At 38.6% G+C, this 16,351-nt stretch overlaps 1 protein-coding gene and 1 non-coding gene across 2 annotated transcripts; one reads left to right on the forward strand and one right to left on the reverse strand.

Moving 5' to 3' along the window:
- Positions 1 to 6: 6 nt before the first annotated feature.
- Positions 7 to 979, reverse strand: LOC141697614 (chlorophyll a-b binding protein, chloroplastic-like). Its single transcript, XM_074502098.1, has one exon. The coding sequence runs from the start codon at positions 907 to 909 to the stop codon at positions 115 to 117; it is 795 nt and encodes a 264-aa protein (XP_074358199.1). The 5' UTR covers positions 910 to 979; the 3' UTR covers positions 7 to 114.
- A 5,811-nt stretch (positions 980 to 6,790) lies between these two features.
- LOC141699171 (small nucleolar RNA R71) lies at positions 6,791 to 6,897 on the forward strand. The gene has a single exon (XR_012565653.1). It is a non-coding gene; the product is annotated as a small nucleolar RNA R71 (small nucleolar RNA).
- Positions 6,898 to 16,351: the final 9,454 nt, after the last annotated feature.

A 16,351-nucleotide genomic window follows, 5' to 3' on the forward strand; every position in this document is an offset into this window, starting at 1 on the left:
AAACACTTTGTCAATCTGGCAATTTGCATTAAAAGATGAGACCAATTTACAGGACATACACTACTCAGAATTACTATATCACATAAGTAAACCAAAAACTCAAAAGACCTTCTCTCACTTTCCAGGAACAAAGTTAGTGGCAAAGGCCCAGGCATTGTTGTTAACAGGGTCTGCGAGGTGGTCAGCCAAGTTCTCTAATGGACCCTTTCCGGTCACAATAGCTTGTACGAAGAATCCAAACATGGAGAACATGGCTAGTCTTCCATTTTTCAGCTCCTTCACCTTAAGCTCTGCGAATGCCTCAGGGTCTTCAGCAAGGCCTAATGGGTCAAAGCTTCCTCCAGGGTAAAGTGGGTCGACAATTTCCCCTAGTGGTCCACCAGCAACACGGTAACCCTCAACTGCGCCCATCAAGATGACTTGAGTAGCCCAGATAGCTAAGATGCTTTGGGCATGGACCAAGCTTGGGTTACCCAAATAGTCTAGTCCACCCTCGCTGAAGATTTGTGATCCAGCCTTAAACCACACTGCCTCGCCAAACTTGACACCATTACGAGCCAAGAGCTCTGGAAAGACACACCCAAGGGCTCCAAGCATGGCCCATCTGGAGTGGATCACTTCAAGTTCACGGTTCTTGGCAAAAGTCTCAGGGTCAGCCGAAAGCCCAGCAGTGTCCCAGCCATAGTCACCTGGAAACTCACCAGTAAGGTAAGATGGGGCTTCACCAGAGAATGGTCCCAAGTACTTGACACGGTCTGGACCGTACCATGGGCTGTTAGACACTGGTGCCTTGACAGACTTTCTCATCGAAACTCTTCCATTTCCAAAGAGCTCAGATGAAGATGGAGCTACTTTGACTGCCTTTCCAGCCAAAGCTGGAGAAGAGAGGGCCATTGTTGAAGCAGCCATTGTACTGAAAATGTAGAATGGAAAGAAGCTTTGTATATATGTTTAGTTAGTGTTTGTGATGAAGAATGGTGTGGTTTTGTACTTATTTATACAGGCCTAGGGATAGACTAATAGCTATCTTGTGAGATCCATTTCTGTGATATGATTGGATGCAAAGATATTGTCCCTGTCTGTGTTCTTTAAACCACCAGTTTTGATATTTCACCACTTGCTTTGTTTTTTTTTTTTGGCTAATTCAGCGTTACTGTCAGGTTACTATTATTTTTGACATGATACAAGGACTGCATTAGCAAACTTGAGCAGTCAGATTACATTTTTTTATTTGTTATATTTGAAACATATTTACCATTCAACATTATGCAGAAAAGTAATGAAAAGTTAGAATTTTGAAAATTTGTAACTTCTTGAATATCTCATCCTGCTGAAACTCTGCACTGCAGATGCAAAATAACACACCTTAAAAATAAAGGATTACAGTCTAAAACCACACTTGTATAATTTCAGTTTGAGCCCAACTTATCTAAACATAGTTAAAGTTAGTGATAGAAGACTAAGATAAAATAACTTTCAATGTGTTATCCTGCTGAAGCTTTTTCCTCCACAGGCTTCAGTGACCTTCCGGAATAAAAACAAAGCAGACGGTGTGTCAGTAACAAATGTCACAACGCGCTGGCACACAGATACACATGTCAGACACGTGAAGCTCGCATATTGAGTGCAGAATAAACAGTTTAACACGAGGCAAGGATTCGGATCCACTCAAAAAACGAATTATGGTCATACTTGAGTTAGCCTGGTCACACAAACAGACATAAATACATGTGACACAGATATAGGCCATAGTATACTTGCTCCATGGAGATGATAATATTATCTGATTGCACATCAAGAATTGGTAGCCAGACAACTTATTAATGGTTTTGAGGTAGGAAAATTGCCAACTGGATGGAAAAATCTTGTCTCAAAATATCACAAACCAATGAAATGAGAGTTAAGGATCTCTACAGATAAAAGATTACTGATTTACTTTTTATTTACATTCACCTTGGTGCTAATTGCAGCCAGTTAAAGTTAAATTCACAAGTTGCAGGCATCATATTACTCTACATTTCCATATAAGAACCGTCTCTCTTCTTCTAAGGTCTAACGGTTCTAAGGCCATTCTGGCGGCATGTTAGGGCGAAAACACGCGCTAATATTCACGCAAGTATACGCGTTCGCAAGTAGTATAAGATATAAATCAGATTCGTTCCCACAGAGACTGGTTTAGGTTAAGTTCAATTTATGCACCTATGCAACAATGTATGGTTATCGCTCAATGCTAAGACAAATAACAAATTGGGTTTTTATTAAACTAAGAGATTATACTAAATAACATTAACTAAGAGAATTGAGGTTAAATTAATATATATGATAAACATGGGATCCTAACTTCATTAAATACTTCATTCAATAGCCTTCTCGTTCTTAACCTTAGCATGTGATGGTGAGGACACTAATCAGATAACACGAAACTGATAAACGCCAACTTTCGTTGCACGAGTACCATTCTACCAGACATCCACAAAAGAGATAGAAGCTGAATAGGCACCAATTATATTGAGATCCTATATGTCTATAGAATTTGACAACATAACGGTTTAAGAACAAGTTATCTATCTTGATTACATAGGGCAAGTAAAACGGTTAGAGTTACCTACGAATCATGCATACACATACATGAACCTATGCTAGCATGGCAAGTTCTAAACCTATATATTCACTGTCGCTTCAATAGAGATTAACACGCTATCTTATATGTTAGCTACGCACATAAGACGAATAAGCACAACCAATACTAGGATATCAATCAATCACCACACACCAAGATATCGAAACAATTAATTATTGAAATCCATAAGTAAATCCGCTAGAATCCCATGACAACGATTAGCCCCTAATCGAACTCATCGTCACCATGGGTTCCAATGAAAGCATGGTATAAACAAGGTCTTAATAAACTAAATAATAATCAAAGTACGAATAAACGAGATCTAGGTTCAACAAGAACGAAAACGAGCATCCAAAGTTACAACTAATTCAAAGAATCACAAGTTGAAAACAAGATCTTCTTTTCCGGAGTTGTTCTGTGCTTATAGGTCTTCTCCTTGGTATCCCCTTCGCTTCTTGCGTAAAACACAATCTTCTTCTACTTAATTCCCCCTTTGAAAACGTCTCAAATCTACTTATATAATAGTCCCATAAAACTCAGATTACATAGAAGTTGGAAGCCAAACAGAAGTAGAAGTCTAAAATAATTTAGCAAAATTCCCGACCCTGCGCGGCCGCTCAACATAGCTGCGCGGGCGCGCAGGTTGCTGCGCGGCCGCTCAGCATAGCTGCGCGGGCGCGCAGGCCTCTACTGGAAAAAATCCAAGTTTGCTCCGTTTCTTCGCCGTAATCTGCCCGTTCCTTTCCTCTCGCAATGGTGAACACATGCCAAGGCTTATTCTTGATGATTCCTCCCCCGAAATGCAACTAATACCCTGAAATGCATGAACACTAGAAAAACGCATCAAATACACAAAATACTTGATTTCAAGACACCAATTTAAGCCATTTTAAGACATTCTAAGTGGTATAAAATGCCACTTATCACACCCCCAAACTTAAATCGATGTTTGCCCTCAAGCGTCACAGACTCAAAAACAAATAAAAATATGAATGAATACAATCTATATGAAAATGCAGCGATCCCCCTTACTACAATTAATCAACCAAATTGCCTCATCTCAACGAATGCAGTTAGACAACTAAAGATCAATAAACTCATGCAAATGGACATACAGCCAGAAACGTGGTGTGTGTAAATGCTTAACAGATATGCTTCGGAACTAGACCAATTACTATGACTAGACTATCTTCAAGGCAATCCTACGATTATACAAAGAATAAAAATTCCAGGCACAAAGTGATATACAACACTACAAGAACTCTGGAGCTAACTACGAAATCGTGCTTTTTTATTTACAACTCAAATGCTTATTTGACCATGCAATGAGTGAGGTCCACAAAAGACTTATACAATGATATCCATGTAACGAGCGTTAGGTTAGCGGATCCCAGACTCTAAAAGCCTTAGGTCGCTAGGCACAAAGTCCCCTAAGAACTTAATAACTCGAATACCAAAGAGCCCACTCTTGATCAATTATGCCAATTTTTTTTTTTTTTAATTTCTGAGCACGTGCGTTTCGCTCCATCTTGCTCAACCCTAGACTACTCGAAACATACGCGAGCCGGCTACTAGCCATTTGACGCCTAGCCACAACTAGCAACAACTTCCATATTTTTTTTCTCCAAAATTTTTCTTTTTCATGTCTTTATCACTAAGAACCTATAATCGAATTCTAAGCATAATAAGTAGATTGACCTTGAAAACAACCAAATCATAACACAATCTAGCCCTTTCGCATTCTCTAAGACTTAGTAGACTTACAATTGTTTCTAGCATGCATATCAACCTACACAACTTAATATCACTTTAATGCTATCACTACACTCGCATCAATATCACAATTCAGTCGATAAATTATTGCAAAAGGGATCATGGTAAATGCATGAGCTACATGACATTCATAAAAAAAAACTATATGGCATAAATTATGCAACTATATGAACTAAACTATCATGAATATGCAACTAAATGACACACACACAATATTCCTTAACTACCACCCCCATACTTAAAATTTTCAATGTCCTCATTGAAGGCAATAATAAGGATTTCAGGCATACCTAATTAGCGGGAGATTCACCCTCGTCGGGTGGAGGATCAGGTGGCCAATCAACCTTGCTACCAGTGTCTCGAACAACAGTACCGAAAGCATGTGTCAAATCTGCAGCAAAATGATGGTGAATATCGTGCATGGCCTCCATACGCCTAGTTACTCGCCTGTACTGTTCATCACCAACACCAGTCCTATCAACTATCTGCTGCACATGAGAAGAACCCTCTATAGGCACTGGAGGATCCGTTCGGCTACCCTCTACATCATCAAAGATATATCCCAACCCCTTGTCAGGGGGTGCACCTAACAATGAATAACTCAAGTAATCTGGTAGTGGGTTGAGCTCAAGTGTGGGAGCATCTTCAATAGACGGCTCGAGACGCTCCTGAGAAATTTTCAGCTCTGCTAACCCAAGAGAATCGAATGGCACATCCAACTTCCTCTTCCACAGAGGTGCATTCAAAACCTGAATTTGCTCTACTTTAAAGCACTCCTCTTTAGTTGTGGGTAATTTTATTTCCTTGAACACATTGAAAGTGACCTTCTGATCATGAACCTTCATCGTAAGCTCTCCTTTTTGCACATCGATCATAGTTCGGCCTGTAGCCAAGAATGGTCTTCCCAAGATAATGGGAATCTTCTTATCTTCCTCGAAATCAAGAATTACAAAGTCAGCAGGGAAGAAGAGTTTATCCACCTTGACCAAGACATCCTCCACTATACCTCGTGGATAAGCGATGGAACGGTCAGCTAGTTGCAATGACATGTATGTTGGTTTCGGCTCAGACAGACCAAGCTTCTTGAAGATAGGTAAGGGCATCAGATTGATGCTAGCTCCTAAATCACATAAACACTTGTCGAACGACAAGTTTCCGATGGTGCAAGGAATAGTGAAGCTTCCAGGATCATTAAGCTTCGGAGGCAACTTCTGTTGCAGCACAGCACTGCATTCCTCCGTTAGAGCAACGGTCTCTATGTCATCGAGCTTCACTTTCCGAGAGAGAATACCTTTCATAAACCTCGCATAGCTAGGCATCTGTTCAAGAGCTTCAGCGAAAGGTATGTTGATATGAAGTTTCTTGAACACCTCCAGAAACTTCTCAAACTGCTTATCCAGCTTTTTCTTCTGCAGCCTTTTAGGAAAAGGAGGTGGAGGATAGATCTGTTTCTCCCATGTATTACCCTCAGGAGGAGTGTGTTCCACAGTAGTCTTCCTTGGTTCCACCTCTACTTCCCTCTACACATCTTCTTCAGCCACAACAGCATTTTCTGAATCTTGAGATTTTTCAGGCTCTTCGTCTTGCTGAATTTGGGGGCTTGCGACCTTTCCAGACCTTAAGGTGATGGCGTTCACATGTTCTTCAACTTCCCTCTTTCCTGGATTGGCTTCTGTATCACTAGGAAGCGTTCCTGGTGGTCGATTCAATAAGGCATTAGCAATTTGCCCTATTTGGTTCTCCAAAGTCTTGATAGAAACAGCTTGGCTTTGGCATATAAGAGCCTGGTTTTTGCACATAAGCCTCAACTCCTCTAATTCAGATTTTTCATTCGAAGATAGACCTGCATCATGAGTTTGTTGTTGAAGTTGGAGTTGTTGCTGAAAACCAAGAGAGTTGAACAGCTTATTTCCAAACGGCTGGAACGGCTGTTGCATCACATTCTGATTGTTGCTCCAGCTGAAGTTAGGATGATTCCAGTTGTCAGGATGATAAGTGTCTGGAACTGGTTGTTGCGATCTCTGAAGGTTGCTCACAAACTGAGCTGAGTCGCTAGATATAGCGCATTGCTCTGTCGCATGCGGACCTGCACACAGCTCACAAACACTTATTATCTGCTTAACACCATAGTTAGCCAGAGAATCGATCTTCATAGACAACGCCTTTAGTTGAGCAGTGATAGCCGTAGCTGTATCCACTTCAAGAACTCCTGCTACCTTGCCCTGTGGATATCTCTGGGTTGGATACTGATATTCATTAGCAGCCATCAGTTCAATTAGATCATAAGCTTCCTTATAGCTCTTTGCCCATAATGCTCCGCCTGATGCTGCATCGAGCATGGGTCTGGACTGTGCTCCCAACCCATTGTAAAAACAAGTGATTATCATCCAATCAGGAATTCCATGATGAGGACACTTCCTAAGCATCTCCTTGTAGCGCTCCCAAGCTTCACTTAGCGATTCTCCCGTTTGCTGCGCAAATTGAGTAATAGCATTCCTGAGTGCAGCTGTCTTCGCCATAGGGAAGAATTTAGTAAGAAACTTCTGAGCAAGATCTTCCCAACTAGTAATCGAACCAGCTGGTAGAGAGTGTAACCATCTCTTAGCCTTGTCCTTCAGAGAGAATGGGAACAGTCTCAGCTTCACAGCATCTTCAGAAACACCGTTGAACTTGAAGGTGTCGCATATTTCGATGAAATCCCTAATGTGTGTATTGGGATCTTCCGTTGGAGAACCCCCAAACTGGACTGAAGTCTGTACCCATTGAATTATGCCAGGCTTGATCTCAAAGGTATTAGCTGTGATAGCTGGCCGGACAATGCTAGATTGAATGTCATTGATCTTGGGTTGAGAAAAATCCATCAAGGCTTTCGTTCGTGCTGCTGGATCTCCCATTGTAATGAGTACCTGAAACACAAATAAATAAACCGTGAAAGTAACAGAATCCGAGTCAGTGAACTTTAACGACCACTGATGACAAGCACATAAACTAAAAATTAACACCGAGTCCCCGGCAGCGGCACCAAAAACTTGTTAGGGCGAAAACACGCGCTAATATTCACGCAAGTATACGCGTTCGCAAGTAGTATAAGATATAAATCAGATTCGTTCCCACAGAGACTGGTTTAGGTTAAGTTCAATTTATGCACCTATGCAACAATGTATGGTTATCGCTCAATGCTAAGACAAATAACAAATTGGGTTTTTATTAAACTAAGAGATTATACTAAATAACATTAACTAAGAGAATTGAGGTTAAATTAATATATATGATAAACATGGGATCCTAACTTCATTAAATACTCCATTCAATAGCTTTCTCGTTCTTAACCTTAGCATGTGATGGTGAGGACACTAATCAGATAACACGAAACTAATAAACGCCAACTTTCGTTGCACGAGTACCATTCTACCAGACATCCACAAAAGAGATAGAAGCTGAATAGGCACCAATTATATTGAGATCCTATATGTCTATAGAATTTGACAACATAACGGTTTAAGAACAAGTTATCTATCTTGATTACATAGGGCAAGTAAAACGGTTAGAGTTACCTACGAATCATGCATACACATACATGAACCTATGCTAGCATGGCAAGTTCTAAACCTCTATATTCACTGTCGCTTCAATAGAGATTAACACGCTATCTTATATGTTAGCTACGCACATAAGACGAATAAGCACAACCAATACTAGGATATCAATCAATCACCACACACCAAGATATCGAAACAATTAATTATTGAAATCCATAAGTAAATCCGCTAGAATCCCATGACAACGATTAGCCCCTAATCGAACTCATCGTCACCATGGGTTCCAATGAAAGCATGGTATAAACAAGGTCTTAATAAACTAAATAATAATCAAAGTACGAATAAACGAGATCTAGGTTCAACAAGAACGAAAACGAGCATCCAAAGTTACAACTAATTCAAAGAATCACAAGTTGAAAACAAGATCTTCTTTTCCAGAGTTGTTATGTGCTTCTAGGTCTTCTCCTTGGTATCCCCTTCGCTTCTTGCGTAAAACACAATCTTCTTCTACTTAATTCCCCCTTTGAAAACGTCTCAAATCTACTTATATAATAGTCCCATAAAACTCAGATTACATAGAAGTTGGAAGCCAAACAGAAGTAGAAGTCTAAAATAATTTAGCAAAATTCCCGACCCTGCGCGGCCGCTCAACATAGCTACGCGGGCGCGCAGGTTGCTGCGCGGCCGCTCAGCATAGCTGCGCGGGCGCGCAGGCCTCTACTGGAAAAAATCCAAGTTTGCTCCGTTTCTTCGCCGTAATCTGCCCGTTCCTTTCCTCTCGCAATGGTGAACACATGCCAAGGCTTATTCTTGATGATTCCTCCCCCGAAATGCAACTAATACCCTGAAATGCATGAACACTAGAAAAACGCATCAAATACACAAAATACTTGATTTCAAGACACCAATTTAAGCCATTTTAAGACGTTCTAAGTGGTATAAAATGCCACTTATCACGGCACTAACAAACACTTTGTTTGATGTCTATTCTTCTGATGCCTACTCCGCAAAACTCTTATGGGAGAAGCTGGACCAGGCACATAATACTGACTCACAAGGTCTAGAAAAGTATTCTGTGGCAAGGTTCCTCGAGTTCAAGCTGGTGGACAATAAGTCTATGACTTAGAAGGTGCATGAATTCGAGATGATAGTGCATGCTTTGAAGGAGTCTGGAATGAATCTCCCGGAGAAGTTCAAGGTGATGAGTGTGATTGAAAAACTCCCGAAGTCTTGGGAAGAGTTCTCTCTCTCCCTGAAAAGATAGAAAGGAGAGATCACCTGGACCAACCTTATGCTGGACATCTCGGTACAAGAACAACACAAGTCCAAACAGGGACATGTGATGCCAACTGAACACGGTACCTCGAAGGTAAACATAGCAACTGTAGGACAGAAGAGGAAGGCTTTTGCTAAGAAAGCTAATAGTAATAAACCTAAGAGTGACAAGGACAAGGCCAAGAAACCCAAGGCAAACACACCATGCTGGTCTTGTGGGCAGGTTGGGCACTGGAGTAAGGACTGCCCTACGAAGAAAGCGAAGAAAACCGAGGTAGCGCAAGCAAATGTTGTGCTTGGAACCGCAAGTGGGCCTGTAGTGAACATGGTTGTTGGTGAGGCTACGGCCTCTGAAACCGACGTTGACCGGTATGTATCCTACAACCCTGTAATATTTTCTACCTATCTGTCAAATGAATGGCTGATAGATACTGGAGCTAATGTACATATTTGTGCTGATATTAGTTTATTTGTATCTTATCAACAGAGTCATAGCCTGACTGTGAAGATGGGGAATGCTAGTGTTGCTCAAGTACATGGAGTTGGAAACGTGGATCTGAAGTTCCCTTCAGGACGTATTCTATCTCTGACGAGAGTGCATCATGTTCCCAACATGCGTAGAAATATAATAAGTGGAAGCTGTTTAGTTTCTAGTGGTTTTGAAATTTCGTTCAAGTGTAATAAAGTAGTTCTTATTCACACTGGTACATTCTTTGGCAAGGGTTACTTGTCAAATGGTTTATTTGTTATTAATGCGGATCTCGTTTTGGGAAATTTGAATAATAATGTTATTCCTACTGTTAACTGTATTGAATCCTCAAATATATGGCATGCTAGACTAGGTCATTTAAACTTTGGTGCTCTTAAGAACATGATGAACTTAGAGTTGATTCCAATATATACCATAGAAAAGAATTCTAAATGTCAAGTATGTGTGTCTGCTAAACAGGTAAGGAAACCTTTTCATAACGTTGTTAGGGATTCAGACTTGTTAGATTTAGTACACACTGATATTTGTGAATTTGGTGGTTTGTTGACCAAGGACCAGTTTAGATACTTCATTACTTTTATAGATGATAGTAGTAGATACTGTTATGTTTATTTACTTAGACATAAGGATGAAGCACTTAGTAAATTCATTATATATAAAACTGAAGTAGAAAAACAAACTAGTAAGCTACTTAAAAGATTGAGATCTGATAGAGGTGGTGAGTATACGAGTAATGCTTTTAATGAATTTTGTGCAAACAATGGTATAGTTCATGAAGTTACTCCACCATACACACCTGAGTCTAATGGGGTTGCTGAGCGAAAGAACAGAACATTTAAAGATATGATTAATAGTATGCTTATTAACTCTGGGTTGCCTAAATACATGTGGGGAGAGGCTCTAAATACGGCTTGCCATATTTTGAATAGAGTCCCTCTGAAATATATGGATAAAACACCCTTAGAGTTATGGAAAGGCAGGATGACTAGTCTTAAGTATCTTCGTGTGTGGGGGTGCCTTGCTAAGGTGCTTGTTCCTGAACACAAGAGAAAGAAACTAGGTCCAAAGACTGTTGACTGTATCTTTCTGGGCTATCTTGAAACCACTACAGCTATGAGATTTTTAGTGTTAAAATCTGACATAGATGGTATAGTGGTAAATACGATAGTTGAATTTCGAGATGCGACATTCTTTGAGGATGTCTACCCTATGAAGACTGGAATACCTGAAACGACTTCTGAGGAAGATCCTACTCACACATCAAGTTCTATTCCTGATCATGTGGAAAAGATGACAAATGTGGGGGCGGAACCTAGTAGTAGCTCTAGTCCTAAGGAACTAGAGGAACCAAGGAGAAGTAAGCGTGCAAAGGTAGTCAAGGATTTTGGAGGTGATTTCATCACTTACAATATCGAGGACGAACCTTTAACTTTCCGGCAAGCTATGGATTCTTCTGAGTCAAGGCACTGGAAGGGCGCTGTCAAGAGTGAAATTGACTCTGTTGTTTCTAATGGAACATGGGAGTTGGTTGATCTCCCTCCTGGGTGTTCTACTATTGGGTGCAAATGGGTCTTTAAAAGGAAGTTGAACCCTGACGGCTCAATAGATAAGTACAAAGCTAGACTGGTAGCTAAGGGTTTTAAGCAAAAGGAAGGAATTGATTATTTTGATACATACTCTCCGGTTGCAAGAATGGTAACAATCCGAATGCTTATAGCATTGGCTTCAGTCTATGGTCTTATCATCCATCAGATGGATGTAAAGACGGCTTTTCTTCATAGTGAACTTGATGAAGAGATTTATATGGATCAGCCTGATGGATTTGTTGCATCAGGCAATGAAAGGAAAGTATGTAAGTTGATCAAGTCCATCTATGGCTTGAAACAAGCTCCCAGAGATTGGCATAAAAAGTTTGATGAAACTATATTGCCTTTCAGTTATAAGATTAATGAAAGTGATAAGTGTGTCTACACTAAAGTTAAAGGTAATGAGTGTGTTATTTTGTGCCTATATGTGGATGACATTTTACTGTTTGGAACCAATATTGAGATTATTAACGAGACTAAAGAATTCTTGAAAAGGCATTTTGAAATGAAGGATATGGGTGAGGCAAGTGTGATTCTTGGAATCAAACTGATTCAGTCCACTGAAGGAATAACCTTGACTCAATCTCATTATATAGAGAAATCTATACTTGAGAAATATGGTTATTCACAGTGTAGAATCGCTAGTACACCTTATGATTCGAAAGTTTCTCTTGTCAAGAATACTTCAGGAGTGCCTGTGTCTCAGTTAAGGTATTCTCAGATTATTGGGAGCTTGCAGTATCTTGCTAACTGTACTAGACCAGATATTTCATATTCTGTGTCTAAATTGGCTAGATATACAAGCTGTCCAAACAGAACTCATTGGGATGCTCTTAATAGAGTACTTAGATATCTAAAAGGCACAATGTACCTTAGTTTACACTACAGGAGATTTCCTGGTGTGCTTGAAGGGTACAGTGATGCAAGTTGGATAGCTAAGAAGTCTGGTTCCAATGGAGTGACTGGATACGTGTTCACCTTGGCTGGTGGAGCAATATCCTGGAAGTCAAGCAGACAGACTATAGTTACTCGGTCTACTTTTGAGGCTGAGTTGTGTGCACTTGATGCCACAGGGACGGAGGCTGAATGGTTACACGAACTTATGTATGCAATACCTGTAGTAAGCAGACCGCTTCCTGCTATTGCTATTCACTGTGATAGTCGAACAACTATCGACAAGATTAGCAGAAAAAAGCATAATACTAAAACTAAGAGACACATCCAAGTTAGACTCAAGTCTATAAGGGGTTTAGTGACTGATAGGATCATAGCTATAGAGTTCATAGGAACTCAGAATAATATAGCTGATCCACTTACTAAAGGACTAGAACCTGCAGTGGTCCTTAAGTCAAGGTTGGGGATGGGATTGTCAACCCATCATAATTCATCAACAGTGGGAACCCAATACACATGAGAGGAGATCCCTCGAAGTGTATTCAATGGGTAATAACAAGCTGTAAGGATGAGTTGGTAGTACCTTTGCTACATAGATGATACTATAGTATCTGAGTCTATCCCCTGTAAACCTAGAAGGTACTGACACTGCCAGAAAAGCAAGAGTGGTAAAACTCTGAATGAGATCAAGTCATTTGACGAGATAGAGGAAGTATATCTCTGGAGATGCCCAGCTAAGCGAATGTAATTGTGTGGTCGCAATTAGAGGATAGGGTTAATCCTTGAAGCATTCGATGAACAGGATCGAGACATGACCATTAATGTCTCAATGCCGTAGATTGGCACCATAACCTTTGACTTGTCGTCATCTATGGAATATGGTTATACTAAACGGATTAAGATTCAAGGTGAAACATTCCATCTGAGTCTGATAGCCATTGAAGTAGAGGAATTAGGAGGGTTCAAACCCGGAAGGGTACCGACTCTGAAAAACAAGTCATGATGGGAAATTGATCGCATTTCTGTATGGATTTGTGGGGGATTGTTAGAAAATTAGGATTTTAGAGCTTAATTTAATTATGTTCTTGATGTTAATCCTAAAATCTAATGATTGGAAATTGTTCAATGATATTTGAACTTAAATTTTCATGTATGGTTTTAAGAATTTTCTTAATGAAATCCATATGAAATGAGAGTTGAAAGTAGCTTGGAAAAGCTTGAAAAAATTTGAGAATGTTTGTCCCACATTGAAATAAATAAAGGGGGTTGTGTGCTTTATATGGTATTACCCACATGAGTAGTATACAACTACTAAGGTGTGTGATGGTCCATTGTGTTGTTATGTGCTTCACGCGCGCACACACACACGCGCCGCCGCCGCCGCCCCGCCACGCACCGGGTCGGGTCGAAGGGCGATTTGGGCGAATGTCTCGGCGTCTCGCGTACGCGAGGCGACCTGGGTGAGGATTTTATTTATTTGTGAATTAATTTTAATTCGAATTTATTTATCAGTGATTGGATTATTATAAATTGTTGGGCTGGGTTTGATACTGAAAGTCACTTTGTTAGTGGGCTTAGTCTAAATACCTTGAACCTGGACAAATAATATAATCTGATCTGTAACTGATGAATAAAATCAGAACTTAAGTTCTGATATCAGAACTTAACTTAAGTTCTGATATCAGAACATAACTTAACTTAAAGTTCTGATATCAGAACTTAACTTAACTTAAAGTTCTGATAATAATGTGGGTGTTAATGTGAAAAGCTCTTACAAGTAATTTAAATTCAAAATCTGATCAGTTTTGATTTTTTTATTAATGAAGCAGTTTAATTCAGACATTAAGTGTGTGGATTGTTTCATTTTCTCCTCTCCTATAAATAGAGGTTAAAGTGAATGTATTTGATACACTACATTCTCTTCTCTTCTCTTCAACCTCTCTGCATTTCTCTCCCAAAAGTCCTGAAGTGCTAATATTTTCCGGCGACTGAGGTGCTGGTCGAAGTGGAGCTTTTGTTGCTGCTGTTAACATAAACTCCGAGCTGTTTTATCCTGGTGGAGATATTGTGCGCATCCCAAACGCAGCAGGTAGGGGCAATATTCTCTTCAAGAGCAGCCAGGACTTCGAGCAAGGCCTGGTGACTCAGCTGTGATAATTTTTTTTGGCATTTTTATCTGTGAACCTTTATTTCAGTCACTGTTAAAAGCTATGGTTTCGGGTACATCTTTCTTTCTCTCTTCGTTATTTCAGTTACTGATTTTGTTTACCTGCATGCTTTGTTTTGTTAACTGTGGTCTTGGCCTAAACTTGCTAAATTCTTTATACACTTGCTTCTATGTTGCTATATTTGTTAGTGAGATTTACAACACAATGAACATTACTATATTTAGCTATCTTCTATCAAAAACAACGTTCCAACCTATCTTCTATCAAAAACAACGTTCCAACCACACACTCCTGTTAGGCAAAATTTTAGCTATCAAGAATCCATACACCAAATCTGTTGATCCCAATCTCGTTTTCTATATTAATCCAACTCATCACCCGCTCAATCACTCACCGCTCCGGCCTGTTCTTTTCTTAGCTCCATCTACCTCAGTTCCAAATTCAGAGGTATGACTTTATCTTTAATCATTTAATTTACTTGAATTAAGGTTCTTGATTTCTTCGTTATTTTGTTTGATAATATCTTTATTTGTTCGTTTCAAAATCTTGTATTATTGTGATACAATTATATATGTAATTGGGTTTCTGGTTTTGAAATTTGGGGGTTTACACCAATTTTACTCAGTTCGATTATATCTTTGGGGGTTTTCCACCGGCTTCCTGATTAAAGAACTTGCAGATTTTGATCGTTGAAATCTTGCCGAAAGGTAAATACATTTGTGGTCAACATAGATATAGTGCTTTTGAGAAAGTTCACTGACTTGTATATACACGGCAATTATGTGGTCGGGCAAGTTGACATATCTTCCAGATTTATTATCCGTTGTTAATGAAATTTTGTCAAGTACTCCCGGTAATGAATTTTTAGGGTGAATCTTTCGATAAAATGTTATGAATAAGCGACCAAGTGGAATTTAAATATTGTCTTGTGGATAAATTGTAAATATAATGATACTTTTATTTCTCAAACTTCTAGCCGTGTGTTTATTAAACTTCAATCTACTGATTATTCATATTGCTAGTGTTGCTAGCTGGGCAAGTGCTTCTTCTAATTACTCTGATTTAGTTAAAATAAATTGAAATGATGGAACTCATCAAAACATGTTGCTCTATTTTTTGTTTAAGTTTTGCAGTAATTTTGTTTATACTGTGTATATTGAAATTCATTCTGCAAAGAACTTATACATAAATGAAAATAATAATAATAAAAATATTTTTGAAATATAGCTAACCATTATACCTAATATCATTGGAGTACAATAACTTACAGGTTCAGCAAATTTTAGCTAATCATTATTTTTTATTATTTTACACTTCCCCTTGAAGATACTCTAATAATTTTAAAAAGATTATGCAAAGACACGATTTTGTGTGCAAGAAAAGCATTTTCAATTAATTTTAGAAAAATGTAAGAAATTAAATCTGAATGTATTCAAACATATTTTACAAATATTTTTAAAAATAAATAATTTAGTATTTCAGATAATTTATTTAATTTTTTATTCTTGATTAAGCTCAGTAGCTCACTAGTATTCTAAAGATAGTTTGATTAGTTTCTCTTTTTTTAACCTATAATAATCGAATAAACCATATCTATCTATACTATATTATAATAACGGGAAAGTGGGGTATAATTTGGTTCCACGGTTATTCCCTCATTTTGGTTATTAAAAAAAATAAATAAATAGTGTTATATATCCGCTAAACTACTAAATTGTTAAACTACTAGATATAATCCACTTATCCTAGTAAACTACGACCACAACGTATCCTATTATTAAAAAAAAAAAAAATAGCGTCATATATCCGTTAAACTAATAAATTGTTAACCACTAGACGGAGTCTACTTATTCTACTTAAGTTATCCTATTATTTTTATTATAAATTTATAATTATTATATATTTACAAAAATATTTTAAAAATTAGAATACAATTAAATAAATAAATTTTTTAAATAAACTCCCCGACCAAACATAACAAATTGTTCAACATTTTACTCTGTCAG

This window comes from Apium graveolens, chromosome 11 (assembly GCF_009905375.1).
Source record: "Apium graveolens cultivar Ventura chromosome 11, ASM990537v1, whole genome shotgun sequence".
Lineage (NCBI taxonomy): Eukaryota > Viridiplantae > Streptophyta > Magnoliopsida > Apiales > Apiaceae > Apium > Apium graveolens.